The sequence below is a fragment of the Suncus etruscus genome, chromosome 18 (assembly GCF_024139225.1).
Source record: "Suncus etruscus isolate mSunEtr1 chromosome 18, mSunEtr1.pri.cur, whole genome shotgun sequence".
NCBI classification, from domain to species: Eukaryota; Metazoa; Chordata; class Mammalia; order Eulipotyphla; family Soricidae; genus Suncus; species Suncus etruscus.
The window spans coordinates 35,397,733-35,422,900 of NC_064865.1; the positions used below are offsets into that span (position 1 = coordinate 35,397,733).

At 43.0% G+C, this 25,168-nt stretch overlaps 1 protein-coding gene across 1 annotated transcript; it reads left to right on the forward strand.

The window, feature by feature from the left end:
• The first annotated feature begins 557 nt into the window (after nt 1-557).
• On the forward strand, nt 558-23,944 carry LOC125995793 (butyrophilin-like protein 1). The gene is made up of 11 exons (XM_049764779.1): nt 558-614; nt 4,899-4,937; nt 8,032-8,120; nt 9,854-10,254; nt 12,016-12,297; nt 12,409-12,609; nt 12,860-12,880; nt 12,968-12,994; nt 13,959-13,985; nt 21,954-21,980; nt 22,962-23,944. Exons 1-11 carry the CDS (start codon nt 558-560, stop codon nt 23,942-23,944), a joined length of 2,154 nt encoding a protein of 717 aa, XP_049620736.1.
• The last annotated feature ends 1,224 nt before the right edge of the window (nt 23,945-25,168 follow it).

Here is a 25,168-nt window from a genome sequence, read left to right on the forward strand (position 1 = left end):
CCTGGGGTTGAACTCTGGAAATAGCAGCAGCACCCACAGTTGAGGACAGTGAAAGCTGACTTTTTCTTTATTGTCTTGGAAGTTGGGATGGCAAAGTCCAGTGACAGGTTCCAGGAACAGACAGTGGAGTTCAAAAACAGGTTCTGGAAGTCAGAGTACCAAAGGAGACAATATGTACCATGTGATGTCCCAGCAGTCCCCCTGGTGAGGGTGTGGTGGTTTGAAATGGTCCCAACAGGAGGATTTGTGACAAGGCTGCCTAGTGGCGCATGCTGAATCCAGGGTCATGTGTGGATATTAAAAACTGCTCCTATTGGTGGACTACCATGTACCTTTGCCAGTGTCTGGGGCATGCTGGTGAGCCCTGGCGAGCACAGATGTACTTCTGTGTTGTTGACTGCTTACAAGCTGTGTGCTAGTCAAGCACGCCCTCTAGTGGTGAGAGCACCCTAGTGATAGCGCTAGAGAAGGTTGCTGCATCTGAGTAGGATGCCCTGGAGGATTGGCCACTCAGAAACTTGACGTGGCAGTAAATATGGGGAGCTGAGGATCCCACAATGCAACGGACTGTGAACAAACCCCGGAAACTTGCTCTTGTGAAAGTACAAGTGCAAGTAAATGTCCCGGCCTCTGGGCTATTCTATTGAGAATAGCCTGGGGTGACAGGGAGGTAAGGAGGTGGGGTTTTTAAGCTTTATTCCCCACCTCCAGGAGGGAGTGGAGATGCAGAAATTGTACACTAAGTACCAGAAACTTCTTGAGCACCATGATTGCCTGAGGGGGTGGCAGTACATTGATCTGGGCCATAACCAACCCTGGGGCAGTCAATGGATGTGTGGAAGGGGAAGATGGTCCTCTGTACAGCATGACTGAGAAGTGAGAGAGAGTCTGTGGGCACTTGCATATGTGTCTGCTCATGATTTTGGGAGCCCAGGCGATGTGTCCTTGGCACCGGGCAACTTTGCTCTGCCTTCTGTAAGAGAACCTGCTAAGGCTGTGGAGCCATGGTTACATAGTACAAGAGACAGAGCAGGCCACACAGAGTGTAATGTGAGCATGGCTGCAGCAAAGCATCCACCCTGTGGCTTGTCTCCTTTGGGTTACCAACTCCTAGAATTGAGCCCTCTAGGGAAAACCAAGTTCTGTAAGAAGAACAGCTGGCAAAAGTTTGGTACTCTACATTCTTCCAGAGGGACAGGCTCAGACAGAGATATTGCCCATCTGTTGCCTGTTGGCTCTGTCAACAACTGCCAGGATAAATCTCAGCCTGGCAGCCAGGATTGGGCTGAGTAGAGAAGGAAATAAAGTAAGGGGAAAGGAACGAAAACAGAAAAACCATTTCTGTGTTTGTATTTCTTTTTATTTTACATATTCCTCCAGAAAATAGCCAAACAGAAAACTCTGCTTTATTTTCTTGCAATAAAGTTAACACAGTGAATTTTTCACTTGAACAGTGTCAAAGAAAATTAGGGGGCAGAGAGATAGCATGGAGGTAAGGTGTTTGCCTTTCATGCAGAAGGACGGTGGTTCGAATCCCGACATCCCATATGGTCCCCTGTGCCTGCCAGGGGTGATTTCTGAGTGTGGAGCCAGGAGTAACCCCTGAGCACTGCTGGGTGTGACCCCAAAACAAAAACAAAAACAAAAAGGGATTTGGGGGCCCGAGAGCGGTAGAGTGTTTTCCTTGCATGCAGACGATCCAAGACTGATGGTGATTCTAATCCCAGCATCCAGTATGGTTGCCCCAGCCTGCTGGGAGTGATTTTCGAGAGCAGAATCAGGAGTGACCCCTGAGCAACACTGAGTGTGACCCCAAAACAAAACAAAACAAGAAGAGAAGGAATTTAGGGGGCTGGTGAGATGGTATAGTGTGTTAGAGTCCTTGCCTTGCATGTGACTGATCTGGGTATAATTTTAGCACCACACATAATTCCCTAAAACTCACCAGGAATAACCCCTGAGTGGAGATTTGGGACTAAACCCTGACTGAGCACTGAGAAAGAGGGAAAGAGAAGGAGAGTGAAAGAGAGTGAGAAAGACAGAGAGACAGATAAAGCAACAGAGAAAGAGATAGAATCATATATATATATATATACATATATATATATATATATATATATATATAGAGAGAGAGAGAGAGAGAGAGTGATAGGGATTAGGACTAGAGCAGGGTTTATATGTAGGAGGCTTGAGTTTGACTCCTGGCATCATAAGGTCTTATGATCTTTACTAAGAACTGCTCCCAAGAACAGAGACGGTAGTATTCCTGCTTCACAGAAAAGAAAAAAAAAAAAAAAAAGAAAGGTGTGTGTGTGTTAATTATTTACAGCAACTGTTGCACTTAATAATCACAGTTCAGGGACCAGAGAGATAGCCCAGTGGAATAGAACATATGCTTTGCCTATAGAAAGACCAGGTTTGATCCCTGGCTCTGCCTGGTCCCCTGAGCACCAAGAGAGACCACTAGATAGCACCAAGCTAGGAGTAGCTTCCTAGCACTGCTGGTATGACCCACAAGCAAACAATTAAAAAAACAATGAAGGGACTGGAGAGATAGCATGAAGGTAGGGCGTTTGTCTTGCATGCAGAACAATGGTGGTTAAGATCCCAGCATTCCATATGGTCCCCCGAGCCAGCCAGGGGTGATTTCTGAGTGTAGAGCCAGGAGTAACCCCTGAGTACTGGCGGGTGAGACCCAAAAATGTAAAAATAAAAAAACAAAAAACTAAAAAGCAATGAAAAACTAATCACAATTTAGTTTATATTTGCTGTTTTAAAAATAAAGTCCTAAAGGATTATATTTAGGATTGTTTCAAAAGCACTTGAAGCAATGAGAAGATTAGAACTGTATTTATTACAAGGTTATTTCTTTTTTCTTTTTCTTTTTCTTTTTTTTTTTTTTTTTGAGCAAGCAACACGAGTGAAGCCTGTAAAGCAGCAGAAACAGGAAGAATTCTGCAGAGCTGGGGAAGGACAGTGGAGGCTGCTCTTTGCTGTCATTTCTGCCAGTATCCAATCCTTCAAGCTTCCCAGGAAACCTTCCCTGTGACTGGACTTGTTCTCTCCTTTCCAGAGAAATCCTGAGTCTAAGACTCAGGGCAAGATCAACTCTCAGAGCAAGATAATTATCTTGGGGCAGTTCTTGAGTCAAAGGTTCCTTCCTACTCCCCTTTCCCTTGAGTAGAAAAGCTGGGGGTTGGCCTGTGCTGGGTGGGGAGGGTGAGTCCTTGCAGGGCAGTCCCTCCCACTCTATGAGGCTCTGGTAGAATGTTTCTGCTCTACCCAGAGGCTCAGGCCTGCTGTCATATCTGTTTTTAAAGGGGGTATCAACACAGTTATTGAAACTGCTTTCATTTCCTTCTGTATTTTCATAAAACTCCCCTGTTACCCCTCCCCAATAATTTATGCTAATTTCACCTGAATGGTGAGATCCACCTACAACTGGGAGGGGTGGGTGAATTGCATGGGAGGAGGAGAGGAGATCAGACACAAGATAGATGCAGAGCAGCAGGCAAGAAGTTGTTTAGCTTAGAAGCCATGTGAGATATGCACAGGGCAGTAAGGCCTTGTCATAAAGCTGGATTTCTCCTGAAACTTCAACTGCCTGCCTATGGATTATTTCTTCACTGTCACCCAAGGGGCTGCAGGCACCTGGCAGAGCTGAGATAAGCATCACCATCCACTACAATAGGACTCTATAATTAATAATGAATACAACATTCCCCCATGTCTCTTGCCATGTCTCCCTACTGAACAGGGAATTACAACAGAGGGGAATGAGTGGGGGTTTGCATCTGGAGGCTAACATTGGTTCTTGTAACATTAATCATCTTTGGATTAAGATGAATTTCCTAAATTTCTGAGTCTAAATGGACCTTTGGCGATGACTCAGAGGGATGTGTCTGGGAAATCCAGAAATCCTGTCTTAGCTCAGACTCTTACTACCTTCGATCTTTCTTCTGAATAGAAGATCAGCATTTCTATGCTTTGGTTAGTTTAGGGCAGTCTTTGTTTCTTCATTTTGACTCTTATACTTTCTTGTACTTTACTGACTACCTGTGCTATCATTTCTTTGAAGTTATTGATCATCCCTATCATGGTGCCTCTATAGCTACTGAGAATTGACTAGGCTGGCTGGCATTGCTTCTGTCTCCAGTGATGTGTTTTCACTCATTGAGCTTGGTAGGCTTCTATGCCCTTTTGCCATTGTTCCTCTAGTGTTCTTGCTGTGTTTTGTGTGTTTGTGTGGGGAGGTGAATCTTTGTAGTTACTCCTCCTGGAAGATGCTGAAGAATTCAGCTGAAGTTTACTTTTTTCTCTCTCTTTTCTAAGAGGATGGATACCTAGTGATGCTCAGTACTTACTTCTGGCTTTGTGTTCAGGAATCACTCCTGGTGGGACTTTGTAGACCTTAAGGGTTGAGCCCAGGTTGGTCACATGCAAAAAAAGTGTCTTTCCAGCTGTACTTGTCCCAGAAGGCTCCTCTCTATTCTCTTCCCATCCTCAAAAAATGACAGGAAGAATCAAGTATGAGCAGCATGTAATTTTTTGAGTAGATTTGTTAATCGATCTACTTCAGAAGTTGGGTGTGGGCCCTTAATATGGCAAAGGTTGGATTGGAACAGTTAGAGACTAGTTAACTAGTCACCAGTTAGAGGCTCAAATAACTGGAAGCAGTCAGTTCACTCACTTCCCTTTGCTCTCTCAAGCCTGGCCACTGCTCAGCCTTCACTTGTAAATGACTTGGCTAGTGTCCCCTCACTCCAGTCTGCTAGATTATAGTCATTCTATCAGTGAGGGAATCATATCTCTCAGTTTCAGAGCTGCATACCAGCAAACTTTCTCAGCCTGCATTCACTCTTACATGCTTAGACTAACCTGCTGAATTTGTCTTTAAGGAGCAAAGACTGAACCTGTTTGCTGCTCCACCATACCAGGTGAGTCTTGCCTCCAGTTAACACCACTGAATCTATGCCAGAACAGGAGGCAGGACCATCCTTACAGGGTGGGTCCAATGCCTTCACCTGTAAATTGTGCCTTTTTTTTTTGTGGGCAGCCCCTACACAGTGATGTTTAGTGGTTACCCTTGGCTTGGCTCACAGTGGTCACACTGGCAATACTCAGGGAAATAAATGGGATGCCAGGGATCAAGCCTGAGTCAGCTACATGCAAAGTAAGCACAACATGGAGAGAGGCACATATGCCAAGTCAGGAGAAAACACTTGGGAGATCACTTAAGTGAGGCCAGAATGGAATCACAGAGAAGGACTTGAGCAGGGAAATCCATCAGAGGAATGAGAGAGAGAGAGAGAGACAGAGAGACAGAGAGACAGAGAGACAGAGAGAGACAGAGAGACAGAGAGACAGAGAGACAGAGAGAGAGAGAGAGAGAGAGAGAGAGAGTAGATCTAAGGGCATGAGTTTGGAAATGGAATGAACTGAAGGAGAAGGGACTGAAAATGGGTTGGGAGACCCATGAGGGTCACTGCTTGAACCAGGCAAGAAATGAGGGTGACTGGGATCTTGGTGTTGGTTTGAATAAGATTTTGAATGTTGGATTGAATGTAGACAAGGAGGTGAGGTGTGGATGTGGGCTTGAGTCTCAAGAATGGCTCTCACATTTTTCCTGGAGATATAAATGGGTAAATATGAAAGGGGGATTTACAGGAAGTAAGTGACACAAGGGGGAGACCACGTATTTACAGAGTTTAACATTTCCTGGCATAAAAGTGTCAAAGTGACAATCCCCAGACGTTTGCTCTGATATTCAAACAGTAAGAAGTCACTGGGCACTGCTTATATGGTACAGACAGGGTCAGGTACTACAAGCACTTGCTGTGTTAACCCCCTTGCTTATCCAATTGTGGGGAGTTTCTGAGTCTTCTATTGGTGAGGAAAAACAGCTACTGTGCCTGTAGGCAAATATGTGAAAGAGTCACAGGATTGGTTGGGAACCTGCAGTACTGACAGCTCTGTAGAGGCAAGCACTGGTCTTGGCTGGGACATACAAGGTTCCTCTTCTGAGGTCTGGAAGAAAACTAAGCTGACAATAGTGGTTATTAAACAGGATATGTGTCTCCATTTTAATGTATCTGAACCAACCCTCCTTTGATATATTGGTTTTGCTCTTTACTCCCTGATAACCAAGTTTCTTGTCCACAGGGCAGGGCAGAGTCCCCTAGGAGAGCATGTTCAAGCTTTCACTTTCAAATGGTGGAAGGAACCAGAGAATGGTGTCAAGGAAAAATTAATTTTAGGGGTGCCTGGGCTAGGTTTGTACAGACACCCAGAGCCTAAACTCACACCAGGTTCTGCTTCTCCATGCTCCTGATTCTGCATTTCAGACATGATGAGCCCTGGGAACTCAGCATTGAATTCAGAAACAAGTTTGAGGCTCTAAGCAGCTAACTTCAGATGAAATATCTACAGGCCGATTTGGGGGTAACTGGTTCTGTGATCCTTACTAAGCAGTGGAGTTTGAAACGCTACTAAAGAGGCTTTGAAGCAGGTAAGTTGGGTTTGAAGACACTTTTTTTTTGTTTGAAGACACTTTTTTTTGTTACCTCCCTCCCCTAAAGACACTTTTATTTAAGAAGAATAATGTGCTGATCTGTGAGGTGTATGCTGAGGATGTGGGTCTGGGATCAGAGGACAGTGTGGGGCACTGGAAGTGGTGTGGCTGGAAGAAGACCCAGGAAGGTCACATTGAATGTTCTACTTTATTTGAATGATTCTACTGTAGTGCTTACTGGGACTATATGTGGTCTATTCTGTGTAGGTCTTGATCTAATTAAATGTAGTGAGTTTACAAATATAAATTCACTCTTGGAGGAAGAGGTTGTTACTTTGCAGATGACCCATTTCTTTTTTCTTTTTCTTTCTTTTATTATTTTTTTGTTTATGGGCCCCACCTGGCAGTATTCAGGGGTTACTCCTGGCTCTGCATTGAAAAATCAGTCCTGGCAGGCTCAGGGGACCCTATGGGATACCAGAATTGAACCCAGGCCTATCCTGGGTTAGAAACATGCAAGGCAAATGCCCTACTGCTGTGCTATCACTCCGGCCACAGATGAGCCATTTTATCTTCTCTGATCCTTTGTCTCACTGTTTTTTTTTTTTTTTTTTTACCCTGTACATAGCAGGAGGAAAAGGAATCATGTCAGCAAAGTGTGACCTGATGGCACCTGTTATGTACAGGATTCTGTCTGGGTTCCTCACAGCAAAGTCAGGGGTGGGACTAGAATGCAGGTGATTGAAATAGCAAACATGGTCATCACCTTGAGGAATGTGTTGTCTGTGCTGAGGCTACTGTGTGACTCCCCCGGCTCACATTAGGATATGAGAACCATCAGCTGGAACTGGTCTGTCTTTCACGCAAGGACCTGTTTGGGGTTTCTATCCTGAGTCACAGTGTGACAATAGAGATATAGAGGATGGTTTCCTCATGAAGACTAAGTGTTGAGAACAGAAGTGATAGACTCCTTTTTAGAGTAGAATGCACTGGGGTTGTCGACAGTGTGGAGTGGGAATGGAAGGGAAAGGAAAGGAAGGGAAGAAAGGGAATGGAAAGAAAGGGCAGAGAATGGAAGGAAAAAGGAAGGAATAGAAGGAAAAGGGAGGAAAGGGGAGGAAAGAGAAGAGGGAAGGGTAAGAAAGAGGGAAGGAGAGGGGAGGGAAGAGGAGGAAATGGTAAGAAAGAGGAGGGAAATGAAGGAAAGGAAGGAAGGAGAAAAAAGGTAAGGGGGGAAGAAGGAGAGAGGGGTGAAGAAGAGGGAAGGGAAGGAAAGAGTATGTTGTGTTCTCTCAAGCTGACCCTGAGTCTCTGCACTGTGTGACCTCAGAAGGGCTGAGAGGGGTCTAAACTTTCTTGGCATTATGCTATGAGGCCCCCTCCCCTTCAGTAGGAGGTAATGCCCTCTACTGTGGGGGTGTCCCAGCCCAGAACTCTGCTGTTCCCTCTGTGATCCAGAGCTCTGGTGGCCCTGCCTTGCCTGTTGTTCCTGGCAGCCTCCTACCCTCTGCTCTCTACAGGCCCAAGGAGATGGAGCATCGCTCCCCCTGCTCTGTGCCCTGCCCTCTGGCCCTCATGCTTCTCCTGCTGCCCACTGCGGGGTCATTAGGTGAGTATGTGCTGTGATTCTTCCATGTATCCCCTGGGTGGGACCTAGGCTCCTGGAGTTTTGCTGGTTCTTCCATCAGGACTCATTGACATGTGCAAAGGCTCTGACTCAGATCATGCTCCTCCAGCCAGTCCTTAGACTTGGACATGTTAAGCTGAGTCACTAAACCATAAAGTAAGGGGAAAGATCTTGAAAGTTGTCTTATGGGACATCTATGTGTAAAAGGTCCCCTACACACTGGTGAGGAGTGCGATGTCAGAGTTATGTGACTTGGAAAAAGTCATTAACAGCATTGTAAGTCACAGAATTTCAATTATAAGTTAATAGCTACTTATCTAAACTGAAATAATGTTCTCTTCTTTGTTTTTGTTTCTCAATTTTAATAGTATGTGATATACCGATCAGTCTTTGATTTTTTTTTTTTTGGTTTTTGGGCCACACCCGGTGTTGCTCAGGGGTTACTCCTGACTGTTTGCTCAGAAATAGCTCCTGGCAGGCACGGGGGACCATATGGGACACCGGGATTCGAACCAACCACCTTTGGTCCTGGATCAGCTGCTTGCAAGGCAAACGCCGCTGTGCTATCTCTCCGGGCCCCAGTCTTTGATTTTATTCCTTAATTATCTATAGGATGTTCAGGGTACTAGGTGCTAATCAAAACAGAAAACCTATACCATAGGGATAGATTCAAGAAGTGAGTGAGCAGTAAACAGAGCAGTCAGGTTTTCAGCTTGATAGCTGGACAGAGTAAATGCGGAAAGGATCAAAGCAGTGGAGCAGGTGGGCAGGTGGACTGAGGGAGGTAGGTGTCGGGGGCAGCATTGTTCACTGCAAGTCAGTATAGAAAATGAGATAGGGAAAAGAGTTGAAGGAAGAGACAGGGCATGAAACTGCTATATTATCCATTGGAACAGGGTTTCCATGGGGGAAGAGTACATGCACTGTTGTTCTGGTGCTGAATATACAGCAAAAGTGACCAGAGCACCTAAATGGTGTCTAAACTCTGGTGGTCATTGTAGTGGGGCTTGTAGGCCATATGTGGGAACTAAGGAACTATTGCAAAGTTTGGGGCAGAGAAATGGTGTAGTTATTTGAGATGAAAGGGTTTTAGACAGGCTGTAGGCACAGAATACACAGGGAGATATGAGGTTGGTGCTGCAGAAAAGCTATTCTAGTCTTAGAAGGCCTTAGAAGAGCTCAGAAGGGGTAAAAGATTGGGAGAATCTCCTTGTTTAGCAAGCAGTGATTTGGGCTCTGTGAGTGACAGAGGGTAGTTGTTGAATGAAATGATATTTAGCTCTAGATTTTGGTGAAGATGTACTGTATTTTCCGGCATATAAGATGACTTTTTAACACATGAAAAATATATATTATATTTTTTGCAAGCTCCCTTGGTGCTTCTGAAGCATGCAGAAGGCTGAGACCCACCCAATAAAAGTCTGCATAAAGACTCTGCAGGAACAGTGACTGAGGAGAGACTCTCTTTGCCATCATTTCTGGGTCACAACTACAAACAGTTTTGTAACCACTGTGCTTAAATACATCATTATTTTTTTAATCATTATTAATAAAAACAAAACAAAACAAAAACCCAAAGGGGCTGGCAGAGGATCTTCTACAACTTCAGTGTCATCACTACTCAATTTTCTAGTCTGGGGTCTTCTCATCATAGACCTGCTCCAGGTGTCCTGGGTTCCTACACACTGTGGTTGTTTCCTGTCCTTTGTGTGCAGCTTCTTAGCCTTTCACTCACATGTCTGTGTCATGTCTGTGTCTGCATTCACAGAGGAGTTCCTGGTGATCGCTCCCCCGGATCCTATCATTGCAACATTGGGAAGTGACATTACATTGCCCTGTCGTGTGTCCCCGGCCATGAATGTAGAGAACATGGAGCTGAGGTGGTTCCGCTCCAAATTCTCAGAAGCTGTGTTCATATACCAAAACCAGTGGGAAGAGACTGAGGAGCAGATGGCCCAGTACAGGGGACGAACCTCCTTGGTGAAGGACCTCCTTTTCCAGGGGGAGGCTGCCGTGCTCATCAATAAGGTGCAGACTGCCGACAATGGGCTGTACACCTGCTTCTTCAGAAAGGGGGGCTTCTATGAGGAGGCTGTCTTGGAGCTGAAAGTTGCAGGTAGGTGACTCAATCTATATTCTAAAATCATTGAATATTGAAACTGATATTGAAACTGGAATATTGAAACTGGAACCTCAGAGACCAAGTAAATTAGTCTCTTATTTTTATACTAGGGCAAAAAAAAAAAAAGATTCACTCACTCACTCACTCACTCACTCACTCACTCACTCACTCACTCACTTACTTAACACAAATATATTGAGTCCTCAGTGTGCCAGGTCCTGCTATGGACCATGGGATCTGTCAATGCACACAATAAAGATCCCTGCTGTGATATTGTATTCTAGAGCTATAAATTAATAACATGAGAAATGTTGAGATATGTTAGGCTGTGATAAATGCTTAGAAAAATGACAGGACGAACAGGAGAAGTGGATTAGGAGTGGGGTAAATGAGAGAGCATACTTTGATGGTTATGTGAGGGATATGAGAGACCCAAGTGAAAATGTGGGAGATGAGTTTTGAGTAGAGAAAACCCATTGTGAAACCCATTGTGAAACTGAAATGTGGTTGGTGTGTGTGGACACACAAGAAGACAATCATGGTCATCAAAGTGACAGCAAGGTAAAAGAAAAAACAACTGGAGAAAAGAGATGCTCCTGGCATGGGGTGTTCTAACGGGAGTTTGATATATGTTGCTCCTAGAAAAGCTTTCAGACGTACAGTTAAACAGGCACCTGAGTTCAATGAACAGGTTTGTCAAGAGCTTGAAGAAGATGGAGGGGGACATGAACAGAGGAGTAGTGAGTCAAAATAAACCTGTGGTTGATGTGGGCTTAAGGTTATAAGGGCTGGAAGTTGGGCCAAGTGGATAAAATGAATGTTTTTTTTGGTGAGGAAGAGATATGCTAGATTTTAGAAGATTGGTTGTATGTTAGGAAGTTTTTTATGCAGGACTGGCCATATTATCTTGGGCAGCTGTGAGGAGTGTGGAAAGAAGCTCAGACAGACTGGGGGTATAGAGAACAATTTTGGGGAGGAGAGGAAGCTGATTGATTTATCAGAGTAATTATACATGGAGCAGGGAGGCCTGACACCAGAGGATTTATAAAAGTAGGATCAACTGTTCTTTTAGATTTGGGTTTGCTTCTGGTAGTATTGAGGGGACTAGGAAACTTATATGCAAAACATGCACTCCAGTCATTTGAACCCTCTGTGTGATCCCTAAGATTTCTAATCTTCCTCAGCCGCCCCCCCCCCATTACAGTAATGTTGAGGTGTTGCCAGAGCAGGTGGTACTAGGGAAACCATGTAGTGCTGGGATGGATCCAGGGATCTAAGCATGATGGGGATGAATTCCAGCCCTTTGCCATATCTCCCTGTCTTTAGCCCTTGAATTTTGAGTATGAGGTGCATGTGAAGAATTCTTTGTAGTGATAATACTTAGGGGTGTGGGGGTTAGGAAGGCAGCTCTGGGGCAGCATTGTCACTTGGTGTCATTTTAAAGGGATTTAGCATGAGGTAGCTGAGTGGATGAAGATGCTCTGGGAGATGCATGATAAGGAGGGTGAGGGTAAAACCCAGATCTAAATACTCCTCCTGATTGCTTTGATATTTGGACCTTCTCCCTGTACAGCTCTCATGCTTCAGAGCCAGCCTAGTCACTTATCCCTTCCTTCTTGTCTAGTGTCAGGGAAGCTGCCTGTTCCCTGGGGGGTGGGAGGGCCTCCCACAGAGACCCGACATCACAGAGATAATGGCGCCTGGGTTTGTGTGCCCGCTCTGATCTGTTTCCCTGGTCCTCCCTCTCCCCTACAGGTGTGGGCTCTGCTCCTCAAGTGCACATCACAGGGCCTGAGGATGATGGCGTCCGCGTGGTGTGCAGCGCATCGGGGTGGTTCCCCAAGCCCCAGGTGCAGTGGCGAGACTCCAGTGGGGAGAAGTTTCTGGCCTTCTCAGAGACCCAGACCCAGGATGCTGAGGGGCTGTTCAGCGTGGAGGCGGCTCTGGTGGTGAGAGACAGCGCAGTGAGGAACGTGACCTGCTCCATCCTCAACCCCATCCTGGGCCAGGAGAAGGCCGTGGACATTTACATCCCAGGTGGGTGCTGCTGCTCTTTCCTTGGGGGTATCAATGATGAGGTTAGGCATCCCAAGTGCATGTGTTGGGCAGTCCTGACTGTGTCCTGATGGTGTCTCCTGTGGGCCACAGAGCCCTTCTTTCCCAAGGTCTCTCCATGGAAGATGGCCTTTGTGGTATTTGTGACCATCTTGATATTCCTGGCTCTTGGAGTTGCCTATTTCATTAAGAGGGAACATGCCTTCAAGGTGAAGAAGAAGCAGGAACGGGAGAGTCTGTGCCAGGCTAAGGAGGAGGATGAACAGACAATGCAAGAGTCACTGAAGGCCATAGGTAAGTCAGGACAGGCCCAGGCAGTGAGGGCACGTCAGTGCTGTCTGCAAAAGGACTGCAGATTTTAGTCTACGGCTCCATATCCAGGGGATCAGAGGAGGTGCCCCTCTTCCCAGGGGCTGCAAGGCCTGGATGTGTGTGTGTGAGAAGTAGAACTTCAGGATCAGAGATTCTTTTTTTTTATGGATTCTACAACTTCCCACTCCTTAGTTCCGGTAGTTCATTATTTGATTTTTCATTTTTTTCTCAGACGAACTGCAAGCACATTTAGGTAAGTTTTGCTTTTCCTCAACTCTCTGAGTCCCTTCTTGAGGAGGTTGTGTGGTTCTGAGTTCAATTGTATCTTGGTGCCTTTCAGACCAGAGGAAGACTGACTACTTTGCTGGTAAGTGATGCTTCAGTGCTCTGTGTCTCCTGTCCCACCTGTGCCCATGTGCTCCTCTCCCTGTGTGTGTTGAGGACAGGCAGGTGTTCATTACTTGAGTCAGATAACTAAATGGGGATACTGGGTTTCAGAGTGTGGCTTTTGCCAGTGTGTCTAAAACACCACCCAGGAAGTCTATTCCCTGCAGTTCCTGCAGTCAAATAGTGATGGGAGAGTCTGGGAGAAGGCAGAGCAAGTATGAAATATGGTGGGTGATTCCAATGCTGCAGAACCTTGACCAGTGTCTTAGAACTCACCTCACATCTCTATTTTTTTTTTTTGGGGTCACACCTGGCAGTGTTCAAGGGTTACTCATGGCTGTGTTCTCAGAAATTGCTCCTGGCAGGCACTGGGGAAATATATGGGATGCCGGGCTTTGAACCACCATCTGTCCTAGATTGGCTGTGTGCAAGGCAAATGCTCTATTGATGTGCTATCTCTCCAGCCCCACATTTCTTGTTTTAATAATTTCCCTTTTGAGTTATTTCTCTAATATCTCTGCAAGAGAAATACATGATATAAAATACAGTGCATAATAATTATAGAATAGTTAATGTTTTATTCCATCAAATAATTGAACATGTATTATGATTTAGAAAGCCCTAGTGGCAAACTGAATAGAGATAGGATAAGCATTTCTTAGAACTTTTAGATTCAGAGCAGTTAAATCACTTGCAGTAATCACACAGCCACACAGGATAGTGGTGGGACCAACCTCTCACACAGGTTTTCTAGCCTGTGACTTAACATGTCTCACAATACCCCACTGTCTGCACATGGCAGGTATTTCCCCTCTCCAGCAGCTCCTTTTTTGTCACCTGAAGATCTGGGATCCCATGACTGTCAGAACAGAGGGAAGGCTGAGCCATAGCCTAGGCTGGGCAGGGTGGTTTGACTGAACTCTCACTGGTGTATTCCCTTTCAGCCTGGAGGAAGGCCCATCTGTATGCAGGTACGTGCTTAAATCCCCTTTGGTTGCTCTCCAGCTTCACCTCTGTAGCCTGTGTACCCAAAGATGATGGCAGGAAGTGGACAGTTACCCTTGTGTCTGTCTTTTTTTTTTTTTTTTTGGTCTTTGGGTCACACCCGGCGGTGCTCAGGGGTTACTCCTGGCTGTCTGCTCAGAAATAGCTCCTGACAGGCACGGGGGACCATATGGGACACCGGGACTCAACCAACCACCTTTTGTCCTGGATCGGCTGCTTGCAAGGCAAACCCGCTGTGCTATCTCTCCGGGCCCGTGTCTGTCATTTTTGTAGCCTCCCTCTGAGGACTATAAGGACTGTCCTTGGGTCACATCTGCCTCCTATGATCCTCTTCTACTGCAGGTCAGGTTAGGGTGAGCAGCCCTCTCTGAAAACTTATTTTCTCCTCTTCATAGTTTTCATACACAAATGCAACAGCTTTCTCTAGATGATTTGTAATATCTATATACTAAATAGATTAGTTGTTTTTAGGAGTAAAGTTCATCTTTATAAAAGCATGACATGTTTTAGTTCAATTGTTTTTGCATCTATCTAAACAAAGGAGAATTGACAATTTTTCTGACTGAACACATCTCAGTGGAATTGCTCACAATTTTACAACCAAACTGCAAAATTTATTTTTTATTCCTCTTCATTTTCTTATATTCAAATCTTGGGAGACAACAACTCTTGTACAAAAGCAAATTTAGGGTTATGTGACATATGTAAATTTTGTAATGGTCAATGTTCTTTTATTCTTTCCAAAGGGGCTATGAAAGTCATCGGAGATTATGTGTTCCTGGGCCAGTGTGGAAAGTACTAACTGCTTTCCTTTAGTCCTTTTAGATCCTCACTTAGGATAACTTGATTTGGATTTTAAGATTTTTAGGATGGTGTTTTGGGAGGAAGAGAAGGTCTCATTTAAGTGTTTCTGGTCTTTCTTGGCTCTTCTACTTAATCTTCATGTGAAATTTGTAGTCTCAATCAGTTTTCTCTGTATAGTTTTTTTGTTTGTTTGTTTGTTTGTTTTTGGGGTCACACCTGGCAGCTCTCAGGGGTTACTCCTGGCTCTGGGCTCAGAAATTGCCCCTGGCAGGCACGGGGGACCATATGGGATGCCGGAATTCAAACCACCGTCCTTTTGGATGTAAGGCAAACCGCCCTACCTCCATACTATCTCTCTGGCCCAAGTTTTTTTTTTTAAATCATGTTTGATGCAGCATATTTTGGTTTATTAGTCTTCTCCATGCTGCCAATACAAATTCACTTAAATTTAGTGATCTAAAGCAATAGATTTCCTATTTTCTTACTCTTTTATAATAGTGTGGCTAGGGCTGTTTCTGGAGGCTTTCTTTTTTTTCTTTCTTTTCTTTTTTTCTCTTTTTTTTTTTTTTTTTTGGTGTTTGGAACACAACTGGCAATGCTTAGGGTTTACTCCTGCTCCTTTGCTCACAGTGCTTGAGTGATCATATGGATGCAGAGAATTAAACTAGGATTGATGACATGAAAGGAAAGACTCAGCTTCTGTACTCTCTCCTTGATCATGCACATATAATTTAAAAAATGGAGATAACATGGTTTATATTACTGTTAATATTAATGTTTTTAGCAAATAATTTTACTATGCCATATCCATCACCAAAGTGGCAACTTTTTTTCTCCACGGTCCCTAAGTCATTTTCCTTCTGGAAGCAGTTATCATTTCTTTCTTCAACATTTTCAAACCACACTAAGTGAATCTGCTTCTTAGGATACCATCTAGTTGCCTGACCAGATACATGACAGTGTTCTGTGTTTAAGGATTATGAAATTAATTTTGGTCCATCTGTATTATACAGTATGATAGCTCCATCTCAAAGTTTATAATATATATTTTTTCTTTTTAGGAGGAGGGATGTCAAGTAATTGTCAGGAAGGCTGGAGTCTCTTTCTATTCATTTCAACCACTATGCCAGTAGATCAATGCAAGGACCCAAGGATACAGTGCTTCTTAGTCTCTAGGGTTATCAGTTCTAGGGTTACCAGACCAATTGGGCTCTGTTTAGTGGTCTCAGGGTTTTGCTTGTGGGATTATATGGTGTCAGAGAGAAAACCAGTGTTTGCTACTTTCAAAACTTGTTCTTTATATTTGTTTGTCCCCATAATGTTTATAATATCTGTAAAGTTCATTTTTAAAATTGAATTAACACATAGCCCTAGAGATAGCACAGCATTTGCTGTGCATGTAGCCAATTCAGGACAGATAGTGGTTCAAATCCTGGCATCCCAATATGGTACCCAAAGTCTGCCAGGAGCAATTTTTCTTTTCTTTCTTCTTCTTCTTCTTCTTCTTCTTCTTCTTCTTCTTCTTCTTCTTCTTCTTCTTCTTCTTCTTCTTCTTCTTCTTCTTCTTCTTCTTCTTCTTCTTCTTCTTCTTCTTCTTCTTCTTCTTCTTCTTCTTCTTCTTCTTCTTCTTCTTCTTCTTCTTCTTCTTCTTTTTTTTTTGTGGTTTTTGGGTCACACCCGGCAGTGCTCAGGGGTTATTCCTGGCTCCATGCTCAGAAATTGCTCCTGGCAGGCATGGGGGACCATATGGGACGCCGGGATTCGAACCGATGACCTCCTGCATGAAAGTCAAACACCTTACCTCCATGCTATCTCTCCGGCCCCTGGGAGCAATTTCTGAGCGCAGAGCTAGAAGTAACCCCTGAGTGCAGCCAGGTGTGTACTTTGGGGTTTTTGGAGAGCAGACTATATAACAGAGATTCTTCTGAAGTTCTGTTGATGTCTATGAAAGACGTGGTGGAAGAAAATGACTAGATACAGTTTTTTTTCTTGTTTGTTTTGTTTGTTTTTATTATCTCTTGTTTCTCTGGAAGGTTTTTTTTCATAACCCTGAACTTATTTCCCTGTCAGTGTCCGCCTCACTAAAGGGGCAGATAAGTTATTAATATCTTTGCTCTCACTGAATGTGTGTGCTTTGCCTGGAACCTTTCTTCTTCCCTTGAAATCGCTCAATTAACTCCTAACTAGATAATAATTTTTTGATGATTTATCCCAAGTTTTCTTTACTTATGAATTACTGTTAGTCCTTTAAGTGAAGCTCTGTCAAGTTTAATTCTCTTCATTTATTGTTTAGAGACAAACTTGAGGTAGCACAATCATCATAAGTTCTTTTTTTCTCCTAATTTTACTTAAACACCATGGTTTATAAAGTTGTTCAAAATATAGTTGTTTTGGGTATTTGATGTTTCAGCACCAGCCCTACGGCCAATGTAAACTTCCTTTCACCATTTTCTCTAGTTTTCCATCACCTATCAAGTCTATCCCTTTAGTAAGCAGATGATAGTTAAAACAAAATGGTAAAAAGAATGATTAAGAAATAGTTCAAAGAAAGATAATTCATGAAAATTATTATATCTTATAATGGTGTTAATAAAGTTGTTGAGGATTTACTGAACTGTTTATTCTGTGTTTATTTTGCTTATTGAGGTTAGAAAGCTTCAATTCTACTTTCTTGTTTAATTGTCTACGTTCTAACTGGGTTGTTAATATTGTAAAACTTGGGGGTGTTGCTCAGCTGAATATGTGACCTTGACCTCCAGGAGCTCTAGGAGCTGTATAATGGGGACAGTTCTCTGCCCACCAAACTCCCAGTGGGGCCCCAGAGTTTTCATCCCAAAGATATTGTAATAAGAACTTTTATCAGCTTTTTATCTCTTCCAAGATTGATCATAAAATTGTGTTGTTTCTTTTTTTTTGAGTGTTGTCAAATTTTATTTTATATTTTTATATAAAGTCTTTATTTAAGAATCATGATTACAAACATGATTGTAGTTGGGTTTGGTCATAAACAGAACACCCCCCTTCACGAGTGCAACATTCCCACCACCAGTTGTCCTTGTCCTCCCCCTCCTGTTCCCAACCCCTGAATGTATTCGAGACAGGCATTCTACTTCTCTCACTCATTAAGATTGTCATGATAGTTGTTAGTGTGGTTATTAACCCAACTGCACTCACCACTTTTGGTGGTGAGTTTTTTTATTGTGAGCCAGTCCTTCTAGCCCTCATCTCTATTGTCTCTGGGCATTATTACAACAATGTCCTTAATTTTTCTTAAAACCCATAGATGAGTGAAACTATTCTGTGTCTATCCTTTTCCCTCTGACTTATTCCACTCAACATAATAGATTCCATGTATATCCATGTCTAAGAAAATTTCATGACTTCATCTCTTCTGATGGCTGCATAATATTCCATTATGTACATGTACCACAGTTTCTTTAGCCATTCATCTGTTGAAGGGCATCTTGGTTGTTTCCAGAGTCTGACTATTGTGAATAGTGCTGCAGTGAAGATAGGTGTGAGGAAGGGATTTTTGAATTGTATTTTTGTGTTCCTAGGGTATATCCCTAGAAGTGGTATAGCTGGATCACATGGAAGCTCAATTTCCATTTTTTTTTTTTTTTTTGGTTTTTGGGCCACACCCAGCGGTGCTCAGGGGTTACTCCTGGCTGTCTGCTCAGAAATAGCTCCTGGCAGGAACGGGGGACCAAATGGGACACCGGGATTCGAACCTACCACCTTTGGTCCTGGATCGGCTGCTTGCAAGGCAAACACCACTGTGCTATCTCTCCGGGCCCTCACTTTCCATTTTTTTTGTTTGTTTGTTTTTTGTTTTTGGGCCACACCCAGTGTTGCTCAGGGGTTACTCCTGGCTGTCTGCTTAGAAATAGCTCCTGGCAGGCACGGGGGACCATATGGGACACCGGGATTCGAACCAACCACCTTTCATCCTGGATTGGCTGCTTGCAAGGCAAACGCCGCTGTGCTATCTCTCCGGGCCCTCAATTTTCATTTTTTAAGGAATCTTCATATAGTTTTCCATAAAGGCTGGACTAGATGGCATTCCCACCACAGTGAATAAGAGTTTCTTTCTCTCCACATCCACACCAGTATTGATGTTCTTGTTCTTTGTGATGTGTGTCACTCTCTATGGCGTGAGATGGTACCTCATCATTGTTTTGATTTGCATCTCCCTGATGATTAGTGTTGTGGAACATTTTTTCATGTGTCTTTTGGTCATTTGTATTTCTTTGTTGAATAATTGTATATTCATTTATTCTCCCCATTTTTTTTGATGGGGTTAGATGTTTTTCAGCTTAATATATTCCTATCTATTTATCTCTGCTTCCACTTGTTTGGAGAGTGCTGTTTTCTGCTTGAAGTAGCCTTTAGTCTCAATGTCATGGAGTGTTTTTACCTATGTGTAGTTCTATATACCTTATGATTTCAGGCCTGATATTAAGGTCTTTAATTTATTTGGATTTGACCTTTGTGCATAGTGTTAGATGGGGGTCTGAGTTCACTTTTTTACAAGTGGCTCACCAGTTGTGCCAACACCACTTATCAAGAGGCTTTCTTTACTCCAATTTGCAATTGCTCATTTATCAAATATAGTTGATTGTATATCTGGGGAACATTCTCTGAATACTCAAGTCTATTCCACTGATCATGATCTTTTAATAATTATTGCTTTGTAATTCAATTTAAAATCTGAGAAAGTAATGCCTCCCATATTCCTTTTCCCAAGGATTGTTTTAGCTATTCGAGGGTGTTTATTGTTCCAAATGAATTTCAAAAGTGTTTGATCCACTTCTTTGAAGGATGTCTTGGGTATCTTTAGAGAGATTGCATTAAATCTGTAAAATGCTTTGGGGAGTATTGCCATTTTAATGATATTAATTCTGCCAATCCTTGAGCAGGGTATGTGTCTCCATTTCCTTGTGTCCTCTCTTATTTCTTGAAGCAGGCTTTTGTAGTTTTCTTTGTATAATCCCTTCACTTCTGTAGTTAAGTTGACTCTAAGATATTTGATTTTGTGTGACACTAATGTAAATGGGATTGTTTTTTTAATGTCCATTTCTTCTCTATCATTATTGGTGTATTAGGTCATTGTTTTTTGCACGTTAATTTTGCAGCCTGTCACCTTGCTATATGAATCTATTGCTTCTAGAAGCTTTTTTGGCAGAGTCTTTAGGGTTTTCTGAATTTAGTATCATGTCATCTGCAAACATTGAGAGCTTGACTTCTTCCCTTCCTATCTGGATGTCCTTGATATCTTTTACTTGCCTAATTGCTATGGCAAGTACTTCCAGTATTATGTTGAATAGGAGTGGTGAGAGAGGGCAGCCTTGTCTTGATTTTAGAGGAAAGGCTTTTAGTTTATCTCCATTGAGAATAATATTTGCCATTGGCTTGTGGTAGATGGAACTATATTGAGAAAAGTTCCTTTCATTCCCATCTTGATAAAATTTTTTTTTGGGTCACACCCAGTGACACTCAGGGGCTCTCCTGGCTATGCACTCAGAAATTGCCCCTGGCTTGGGGGACCATATGGGATGCCGGTGGATCGAAATGCAGTCCGTCCTAGGTTAATGCATGCAAGGCAGATGCCCTACTACTTGTGCCATCACTCTGGCACCATTGATGAGAGTATTTTTTAATCAAGAATGGGTGTTGGGGGCCCGGAGAGATAGCACAGTGGCGTTTGCCTTGCAAGCAGCCGATCCAGGACCAAAGGTGGTTGGTTCGAATCCCGGTGTCCCATATGGTCCCCCGTGCCTGCCGGGAGCTATTTCTGAGCAGACAGCCAGGAGTAACCCCTGAGCACTGCTGGGTGTGACCCAAAAAACCAAAAACCAAAAACCAAAAAAAAAAAAATGGTTGTTGGACCTTATTGAATGCTTTTTCTGCATCTATTGATATGATCATATGATTTTTCTTTTTCTTTTTGTTGATATGGTGTATTATGCTGATTGATTTACCTATGTTAAATCATCCTTGCTTTCCTGGGATGAAACCTACTTGGTCATGATGAATGACCTTCTTGATGATGCATTGGATCCTATTTGCTAGGATTTTGTTGAGGGTCTTTGCATTAGTGTTCATCATGGATATTGGTCTGTAATTTTCTTTTATGGCAGCAGCTCTGTTTGGTTTTGGTATCAAGGTGATATGAGCCTCATAAAAACTATTTGGAAGTGTTCCTGTTTCTTCAATTTTATGAAAGAGCCTGAAAAAGATTGGTAATAGTTCCTCTTGAAAGGTTTGAAAGAATTTATTAGTGAACCCATCTGGGCTTTTGTTTTTGGGAAGAATTATGATTACCATTTTAATTTTCTTAATGGTGATAAGGGAGTTTAGATATACTACATCATCCTTATTCAACCATGGAAGGTAATCAGAGTCGAAGAATTTGTCCATTTCTTCAAAGCTATAAAATTTCCTTTTAGTACTACTTTTGCAGTGTCCCAGATATTCTGATAATTTGTGTCTTCATTGTCATTTGTTTCCAGGATGCTTTGATTTCCTCTTTGATTTCATGTCTAACCCACTGATTGTTCAATAGTAAGATGTTTAATTTCCAGGTGTTAAAGTTTTTCTCCTGTGTCCCTTTGTAGTTTATGTCTAATTTCAGTGCAATGGTAGTCTGCATGATTTCTATTCTCTTGATTTTATTGTTGTTTATTTCTTTAAATGTTCTTTATAAGAAAACGAGTCCTAGAAAATATTGATCTCTTGATTAATTTCCCCCCCAATTTTTTTTGGTCTTCTTTTTTAATCTGCTTTTCAGGATAAAGTATGATAAGTAAAATTAAAGAACCATATATGGTTAATGAGAGATGTGAATATTTATATAATGTACATCTCATTGCTCAGAGATGTTTGTATAGCCGCTCAACCCCTGGTTATTAAGCTTTATGGGTTTATCTTTAATGAGAACTTTGCTTCATGATGACTGAGTAGGTATATATGTATGTTTGAGTGTATGTTCAGTGTGTACTATGAGAGAACTAGTTCAATTTTTTTAAATGTGTCCCTATCGTAACTTAATGTACATAAGAGCATGTGGCAACCCTGTTATGTACAGAGTCTACAAATCTTTGTTACTAATATATATGTTTTTCTTACAGATTGGCGCAAAGTCCTGTTCCAGACCTGTGAGTGACTTCATATTCTTTCTGGGAAGTCCTATTGCTGCTGCCCACACAAATCTTGTCTCCCTTTCACCTCTCTGTGGTGATACAAATGCTGTCACCATCAGTGGTAGTGGGTGAGTGGTGGTAGGTGTGGCTTATATGGAAACTAAAAAAGTTAACTTCATGGGGGTCGGAGAAATAGCACAGAAGTATGGCATTTGCCTTGCATGCAGCCGATTCAGGCCTGACAATGGTTTGAATCCCGGCATCCCGTATAGTCCCCTGAACTTGCCAGTAGCGATTTATGAGCACAGAGCCAGGAGTAACCCCTGAGCACAGCTGCTGTCGATTATGACCCAAAACAAAACAAAACAAAACAAAAAAATTAACTTCATGGGGTCTGGAGTGATAGTGCAGTGGTAGGGTGTTTGTCTTGCATGTGGCTGTCCCAGGTTGGACCTCAGTTCAATCCCCAGTGTCCCATATGATCCCTCAAGCCAGGAGTGATTTCTGAGTGCATAGCCAGGAGTAACTCCTGAGCATCACTGGGTGAGGCCCCCCCAAAACCAAACAAAACAATTAACTTCATGAAGTTTATGTTGGTCCTTAAAGGCCTTATAACATTTTTTTGTTTTTTGTTTTCTTGTTTTTGGGCCACACCCGGCGGTGCTCAGGGGTTACTCCTGGCTGTCTGCTCAGAAATAGCTCCTGGCAGGCACGGGGGACCATATGGGACACCGGGATTCGAACCAACCACCTTTGGTCCTGGATCGGCTGCTTGCAAGGCAAATGCTGCTGTGCTATCTCTCCGGGCCTGCCTTATAACATTTTTAACATTTATTCCAAATCAGTTTTGTGGATTCTTTTCTTACTGAAGGTCTTGAATGCAAGGCCCTCATCTCAGGAGACTGATTTCCCCATTACTTGTGTCAGTAGTGAGATGGTTGTTGCCGCTGTTATAACCAGGGAAGTGCATTGCAAGATTGATGCTTCTCTCCACAGGTTCTGTCACTCTGGATCCAAGATCTGCCTCTCCCGACATTGTCCTGTCTCATGAGAATAAAAGTTTGACCTTGAAGGACACTTCTGCATACTCAGATCTCCGATATAACGTCTTAGGCCATGAGGTCATCACATCAGGGCGCTGTTGCTGGGAGGTGGAAATCAAAAATGGAGACAAAAGCACTTGGGCTCTGGGGGTCTGTATGGAAGATGTGAAAAGGACAGGCTTCTACACGGAATCTCCACAAAAGGGGTTCTGGGTCATTGGAAATACTGAAGACGGATATATTGCATTTGCTGAGCAAATTCAAGTTCTGTCCCCACGACAGGTTATCCAGAGGCTGGGGGTTTTCCTGGACTATGAGGAAGGGGATGTCTCCTTCTATGACATGACTGATGGCTCCCATATTTTCTCCTTCCCTCAGGCTTCCTTTTCTGGGACCCTCTTTCCATACTTTATGATTAAGTCAGGAAAAGTATTCCTGACCATCTGCTCCATGGAGGGTGGATCTGAGCACCCTGTGCCCCATAGCAGTGATCCTTCTTGGGAGGAGCCTGTGAACCCTCTAGGAGAGGGTTTTAGCCCAGACTCTGTTGTTGCTGAAGCTCCCTCAGGGCCTGAATCTCCATTACTTTCCCACAACTCTGATAATATGCTACCTTCTTCTAGGGAGGAGCCTGTGAGCCCCCAAGGAGAGGGTTTTAGCCCAGACTCTGGTGTTGCTGAAGCTCCCTCAGGGCCTGAATCTCCATTACTTTCCCACAACTCTGATAATATGCTACCTTCTTCTAGGGAGGAGCCTGTGAGCCCCCAAGGAGAGGATTTTAGCCCAGACTCTGGTGTTGCTGAAGCTCCCTCAGGGCCTGAATCTCCATTACTTCCCCACAACTCTGATAATATGCTACCTTCTTCTAGGGAGGAGCCTGTGAGAATCCTAGAGGAGGGTTTTAGCCCAGATACTAGTGTTGATAATGCTCCCTAAAGGACCGAATCTCCATCATTTCCCCATAACCCTGAAGTTAAGTTTTCATCAGAGTCTCTCCCCTTCACAGTTACTCTTCCAGAAACCACCGACCCTATGACAAAGGCCCGTGACTGAGTCCTGGGTAATGAGTGTTGCTCTTCTGTTATGAATGAAGACTTGAATTTATTATGGAAGAAACTTGAATTTATTATGGGATATAACCTTTTCTTTTGTTAACCAAAATAATTGTAGGATATTTGTACTTTTTGTTTGTTTGTTTGTTTGTTTTTGTGCCACACCCGGTGATGCTCAGGGGTTATTCCTGGCTCTGTGTACAGAAATAGCTCGTGGCAGGCTCAGGGTACCATAGAGGATGCTGGGAATCAAACCCAGGTCCATCCTGGCTTGGTTGTGTACAAGGCAAACTCCCTACAGTGGTGCTATTGCTCCAGTCCCTGGATATTTGTACTTTTGAACAGAACACCTGAGAGCTGAATGACTGCAGAATAAAAGGCAATTGACTTGATCCAACTTGAATTTGTGCAGAGAAACTCAGTGTGAGATTCGTCTCTGAATTTGGAATGTGGAGTCTGCCTAGAAAGGTTGGTCATCCAGTTTTCCCTGAAATGGAAATTTTTCCTCAAAAAATTCATATTTTCATATTCCTCTATTTTTATTCTTGCAAGGGAGAAAAGAAATACACCTATTTTTCAACCTCAGTAAATTTTTGTTAACATGAAAAGCTTATGTTTTATTAATTTAGAAAATTCAGGAGATAGAACTGGGTTCCCTTTGTGTCAACATTAGATGGAAAGAAGAGAATTTCACCAAATTAAGATATATCTAAGAGCTATTTTTGGGTTTCTTTTGGGCCAAGTGCAAGGGAAGATCTATTTACCTACTGTCATTTACCTACTATCATTCCAGTCCCAGATAAAAGACTTTTAAGATACAGAATGAACTTCAGAAAGTCTATTGGTGAAGATAGGGAACAAAGGATTTTGAGAATTCAGTTCCTCAGCAATATTAACTGAAAGTGTGTTGAATCTGTGGTGGGGAACACTAACCTACTGTAGTTCTGGGTTCGGGTTTTGAACTTTTCCAATCTTAGGAAAAAAAGCAATGGTTTTAGAAAATAAAAATATTTGTCATGGGGCAGAGTGACAGTACATCAGGTGTGGTGCTTGCCTTGCATGCAATTGACTTGGATTCAAACCCTGGCATTCTGTATGGCTCCTCAAG

What these genes read in the sequence shown, in the direction of transcription:
- LOC125995793 (XM_049764779.1), top strand. Translation starts at nt 558, where the DNA reads ATGCAACGGACTGTGAACAAACCCCGGAAACTTGCTCTTGTGAAAGTA. An exon ending in TTGTGAAAGTACAAGTGCAA is followed by an intron (nt 615 to 4,898) that starts GTAAATGTCCCG and finishes TTTGTCTTTAAG; the next exon opens with GAGCAAAGACTGAACCTGTT. An exon ending in AGAGTCACTGAAGGCCATAG is followed by an intron (nt 12,610 to 12,859) that starts GTAAGTCAGGAC and finishes TTTTTTTCTCAG; the next exon opens with ACGAACTGCAAGCACATTTA.